Raw genomic sequence first — 6382 nt, forward strand, 5'->3', positions numbered from 1 at the left:
CTTAGGATCCATCTCAATATTAAATAATTATTAAAATTTAGAATTGGTAAATTGGGAGGTCAAATCCTTTAAAATGTGCTAATGATACTTTCCAAAATTAAAAAATCTCAAAACCCAAAAACCCATCCATTTTCAAAACCCACCTCTTTCTTCTTTCTCCGACCGTCGGTTTTCCTTCCTCCGATCCTCCGTTCCTCTTCTCCGACCTTCTACCTTCGTCTCCGACCAGCTCGGCTTTTCTTTGTCGCAAGAGCATTTCATCTCCAACCGCGTTCGAAAAGAGATTTTCGTCGGTTCTTATTCTCCGGGCGTTTTTGCTTGCCTTCATCTTCGGCCGACGTTTGCCTGCCTTTATCTTCAACTGCCTCTATTTTTCTCAGTCGTCAGAGCAGTTCATCTCCAGATTGAAAGGTTTGCATTCATGTTTTAAATTTTTGATTTGGTGTGAAATATTGTATATGTGAGGATATATAGTATAGTGATTTTATTAGGATATATCTTATAACTCAACTTGTATATATGCGGATATGCATATATAAACTATAGTGATTTTGAATGTATATATGTGGATATATAAATGGATATATCTTATAACTCAACTTGTATATGCATATATATACTATAGTGATTTTGAATGTATATATGCGTATATATAAGTGGATATATATTGTGATTTTGAATATATTTTTTTAATGTGCGGATATATGTTTATGGAGATTTCAAAAAGATGTTTCTATTATTTTGAATTGTCTTTGAAGATTGAGCACCAATACGGGAGTGAATTAAGGGAAAATCAATCTTATTGAAGGAGTAAATTAAGGTTTTGAATGAGTAAAATAAGGGATTTGTCTTGAAAATTAGTATGGGACCCACAATAATTTATGGAATTAAATTTTTTATATTTAAAAAAACAAATAACTATAATAAATGTAAATGCAATAAATAAGGGTAAAATCGGAATTAAAATAAAATCCAGAAATCTAAAAGTGTAAAATTAGAAAAATTTAGACATTTGTGTAAATAACTTTCTAAAACAGCTCTCCAAAGACATCATCTCTTATTATGACTTTCTTGACGTTTATAAATAGACATTAAAAATATTTTGCAACAATTATAGATTGTCGTTAAAATACATTTTATAACAATTATAAACTATAGTTAGAAAGCATTTCGTGACAATTATAAACTATCGTCATTAAGTTATTGTTGACATGAGAACAAAATTTTTTATAGCTTTAGTGACACTTATAAATTATCATCAATTAAGTTTTCGTGGCATTTTAAAATTGTGATGGAAGATTTATTCATGACAAATTATAACTGTAGTTGTAAATGTATTAATGACAAAATTAAAAAACTATCATGTTATCCTCTTTTTTAATAACTTAAATCCATGACAATTATATAACTATCATCAATTAAGTTAATGACAATTTTAAACTGTCATTGAAACCCATATTTCTAGTAGTGCATTCATTAGTTACTATATTTGTTTAATTATTTATTAAAATACAATAATTTAATCATTAATGTGAACATTTGTATTAAATGAACATCACTTCTCATTAAGAAATAATACATTTTAAAATATAATAATTAATGCAATATAATGACCTTTATTGGAGGCAATTTAAGAGAAAAAGAAACTTATTTAATTCTTAAAAATCTAAATTTTTAAATATTTAAAAATTTTGACATTCGCAAAATATCATATATATAGATCTATATTATATATAAAAATGGCTATAAGTGAGACAAATTTATTTATCCTACTTGCTTCCTCTCTCCCAGACTCTTACGCCACTTCCCCATCTCTCCTTTTTTTTTCCTTTCAAAATGTTCTCTCTAATTTTCACAAGTTAATTATCTCTCTACAAGATTCTCTCTCTTGATCCTCTTATTATATTTCTTTCTCGTTCACTCTGGATTAATTCTTTCCCTACTCATCCAAATTTCTTATTCAAATTAACCCACCCAAATAATTTTTTACTCTTTTCTTTTTTGTCTTGTAAAATTCTATTTCACTTAATTTTGCATTTAAAATGTTAGAATATGAAAAGTTTTAGCATCTATTTAACTAAGTATTTACTTATGGAATTTGAAATGTTTTTTCTTCCTCTCCCTCACTCTAAAAGTCATCGTCTAAGTATTAATTATGGAACTTGAAAGGTTTCTCTACCTCTCTTTCTCCTTTTCTATATAATTACTGAGCCTTCTAAGTCTAAGGTGCATTGGTGATTCTAGATTTCATCATATGGAAAACCCCTATCTGCCAATTAAATAAGAGTCGTCACAATTATCAATCTACGTTCTACTACAATCTTCTCAAAGTGTTCTCACCATTTCGATGAAGGTGTTGGATCGGCATGATAATCTTAAAGGAGGTGAATAGGGGGCTTAATTAAATTTTATAAACTTTTTAACACAGTGGGCCCAATTTAAACAATTATGTAAACTTTTTACTAATAAATAATTTTAACACAACATTAATCAATAAATTATAAATAAATTTCAAATACCCTAATTAATCCAAATGTAAATATTGACCATAAACACGAATAACAAATTTTAGCAATTAATTTCATACAATTTGTAATAAAGAAAATTAATTGCAAAAATTAAATAGAAAAAACTTGACTGTTTCCACGTTATGAGTCAAACCGCTACAAAGAATTCTTTTTCCGAGAGCAAGAAGAAACTTGATCCTTTCTACGATTCAGGATCAAATTGTTGCAATGCTTTTTTTCAGGATGAAGAGTAACCCTTACAATAGATTTGAAAAACGAATAACAAGGTTGCAAACTTTCACAAAGAGTAGATATACATATTTAACTCACAAATTTTGTATGCAAAATTCTTACGAAATAAAAGCTCTCAAATGGTTATGAGAAGTAATAAAAGCTCTCAAATGGTTATGAGAAGTAAAATTGAATAGTTCAAAGATCTCTCAAATTTAAAATTTCTTTCACTAAAAATTATAAAAACATTGAAATTTTGGAGAGAAGAAACGTAAAGAAATTTTGTGAGAGAAATTGATGTTTGATTTTGAGAGAATGAGGGGTTTAAAGAATAGGAAAAAGAAATTAAAGGAAAAGATTTAATGAAATAAAATAATAATAAAAAAATCAACGGTACCTTTTCTTTCTTTTTTTTTTTTTACCAATCACGTCGGCCTCTTAAATTTGATGTGACAATTTTCTCTCTTTTTTTCTATTTTTTCTATTTTTTTTAACAAGTTACCTCTCGCAGGTGACTTTATATATATATATTTTTCTTTTTCTATCTTTACCTTTTCTTTTTCTTTTTCTTTACTTCTCATTTCTTTCTTCTTTCTTTTGTTCTTTTTCATTTCATTTTTTTTTTGCTCTTTCTATTTTGTTGATCTATACAAATTGCGCTTTTTCAATGACTTGTTATAATGACTCAGTCACCACGTCATCTACCTTGATATTTTTCCTTCCAGCTTGTTTTGTCCATAATTTTTCCATTTGAACTTCGATTTGGGTAATTCAGAATCCGTTGGAATCGTCGTATTGAGCTTTACGCTATGGACACTTCAAATATCAAAATTGTCAAATAACAAAATTAAGTTTGTTATCATCAAAACATTAATTAGTTAATTAATTAATTTGAGACTAAGGGACAAAAAGCCAAATGAAGTTCAATTGTTCGACAATCTTTATAGTGAATACTATATGGGCCGTAATTTCTCCACTCAATTGGCCACCATGTTAGCTTCTACAAAATCATTGATGGAACTCGACAAGGACGAACCTTCCATATATGATAAATTCTAAAAATTAGTGAAAATTGTATTGGATTGGAATCTCAATTGGCTGGGTTGTCTCACCGGAGTCGTCGTGTGCGATGGTAGACAGGAGAGATTTGGTAGAGGAGAAGAGGATGAGATGATTGGGACGACAGGAATGTGCGATGGTGGACGGGAGCGATTTCGTGGAGGATAGAGGATTGGGACTGACAGGAATTGTAATTTGTATATTACAATTTTATCTTTTTAAATCCAATCATAATTGATAGATAATTAAATAAGGTAATGTGTATGATGTAAGTTGTGAAAGTTTAAGTGAAATATATATATGACCCAACGTCAATTTCTGCAAATAGTATCAAGAATTAGAGTGAGCGTCTCTATTTACTGGTTTGTTAAGAAAATTGACAAAAAGTTGCATAATTTTCAAATATGGCTAAATGGAATATTTGGAGTAGATTGTTTGTACGATTCCTTCCACTTTTGCCCTTCCAGCTTTATAATAGTTTATATGTTTCCCTAATTTACATTTTCAAATTACAGCTCCTCTATTTTTAGTTGCAAATTTGAACCGGAAAATCGAATCTCTTAGAATTTTATTTTTATTATTATTATTTTTAGTACGAGGTGGGATCCAACATATATGTAATTAAGTTAGGCTCGTTTTGACAATTTCATTTTATTATGATTTGAATTTTCATTATGTTTTTCACTTTTTCCTATTTTCCTCTTTATTATTTCAATTATTATTTTTAATTATTATTCGTACCTTGTTTTTGTTTTTTCGAATTGGATTTCATTTTTAACTCATTCAATTACACACGTGACATATGTATAACAATACATATTACACCATATATTCTATAATTATTACTATCGACCTTGTAAATATATAGACTAGTTGGGTTTTTTGGTTCGAGTCAAGGGTTAGACACGTACCTTCTTCAATCGGATACATTAATAAAACTTACGTTTACTCAAATATTACTCGAACCATAGTATTCATACGTTATTTAAATAAGGGATATCTAGTCATCAGTACTAAGTATTATTCTTGTTAAAAAAGCAACATAATGGCAAAAGAAATTGGTAGAAATGATTAGGAGGTTGCCTATGAAATCCCACAGGGAAAATGAAGTGTCCTTTAGAAATTTAATGAACAGTTTTTGTTTCTTACTTGGACTGGACGCCACTCTTTCAATTGCTTCCAAGAAACACAAACCCCCACCACTCAGATTACAAAAATGGAATCAAATTAATTAAATGTTGTTTTTTCTTTTTTAATTTGATTTAGAATTTGGTATTTGACATGTCCGGCGGGCGATTCACGTCCACCAGAATCCACGTCATGGCTTTGGACGGCGTCGTTAACGTCAACTCCCTCTTCACCTTCGCCGTTTTCCTCGGCGTCGCCTGGTACCCCACCGCCGACCCCGCCGCCAACCTTCTCGCCGACGATGACGACGGGCCGTGCGCCGCCAGGGCCGCTGTGGCCGAGAGCCTCATCGCCTGCCACGTGTACTCGTTCAGCTGCTTCCTCTTCTCCAGCCTGGTGGCGTCGGCGCTGAAGCAGGCCATCCGAATAAGCAGAGGTGGCGGCGAGGCTGTGGCGCACGCGCTGGGGCTGCGCGTGGGGATCGTGGTGTCGGCGGTGGGGTCGATTCTCGGGTGCGGGTTCTTGGTGGCGGCACTGCTGAATTTGGTTCAGATAAAGCTTGGGAAGTTCGGTTGCGGTCGGTGGGAGACGGCGGCCGCCGCCGTCCCTTTGATCACTTTGGTTCCTTCCGCGCTGTTCATCTACATTGCCCTTGTCCTTCATTCCTTCACACGCTAGCATCTTTTTTTTCTTCTTAGAAAGTTGAATATCAGTAATTTCTTTTTTTTATTGTGTTTATTTAATATATTTTTTAATTTAAAAATAATTAAGCTAAACCAATTGGTATACTTTAAATTTTTTTTAATATATCTTTAAATTTAAAATTTCAATTTTGTGTCTAATAAATCTATATTATTTCCAGTATACATTTTTTTAAAAAAAATTAGAAGTTCAAATCCAGTACCCTATATTTTTGGGTATAAGCTCAAATTAAAAAAAAAAGTTAACAACAAGAATATGTAAGTTACGAAATGAAAAATTTATTGGTCTTTTGGAAACTTCTTAAAGCACGTGTACTAAATAGACAAGATTTAAGAACCAAGACTAAATAAACCCAATTTAAAAGTCGAATCAAACCTATAGTTTACCTTTTTGTTTTGTTTTTTTACGATTTCCTTTTGCATCAATGGTTATAATTTTTTTTTCTCTTTTTTTGTTTAGTTTAACGCGTTGGAGTGCAGATTGGAAACTCACAGCCCTTTTAGGAGCAGTAGATTCCTTAACTAGTTGAGCTATGTTCATGTTTAGATATTGCTGCAGTGTACATTATTCATTTTTCTTTTTTTTTCTTTTTGTCTTTTTTATGAAGAATAGTTGAATTTATTCTAGTTACTAATCTGTATATATTAAAAAGTACGAATGTGAAATAAACATTTTATGGACAAAATTATCCTTCACTTTTTAATAAATACAATCTATATCCTTTTCATTTCTTTGCCGACAATTTGTGTTTTTCT

At 31.0% G+C, this 6382-nt stretch overlaps 1 protein-coding gene across 1 annotated transcript; it reads left to right on the forward strand.

Moving 5' to 3' along the window:
• Positions 1-4964: 4964 nt before the first annotated feature.
• On the forward strand, positions 4965-6322 carry LOC111023063 (uncharacterized). The gene has a single exon (XM_022300400.2). It carries the CDS (start codon positions 5079-5081, stop codon positions 5601-5603), a length of 525 nt encoding a protein of 174 aa, XP_022156092.1. The 5' UTR covers positions 4965-5078; the 3' UTR covers positions 5604-6322.
• The last annotated feature ends 60 nt before the right edge of the window (positions 6323-6382 follow it).

The sequence above is a fragment of the Momordica charantia genome, assembly GCF_013281855.1.
Source record: "Momordica charantia cultivar OHB3-1 chromosome 3 unlocalized genomic scaffold, Mcharantia_2.0 BLBB01000003.1, whole genome shotgun sequence".
Classification (NCBI taxonomy): Eukaryota; Viridiplantae; Streptophyta; class Magnoliopsida; order Cucurbitales; family Cucurbitaceae; genus Momordica; species Momordica charantia.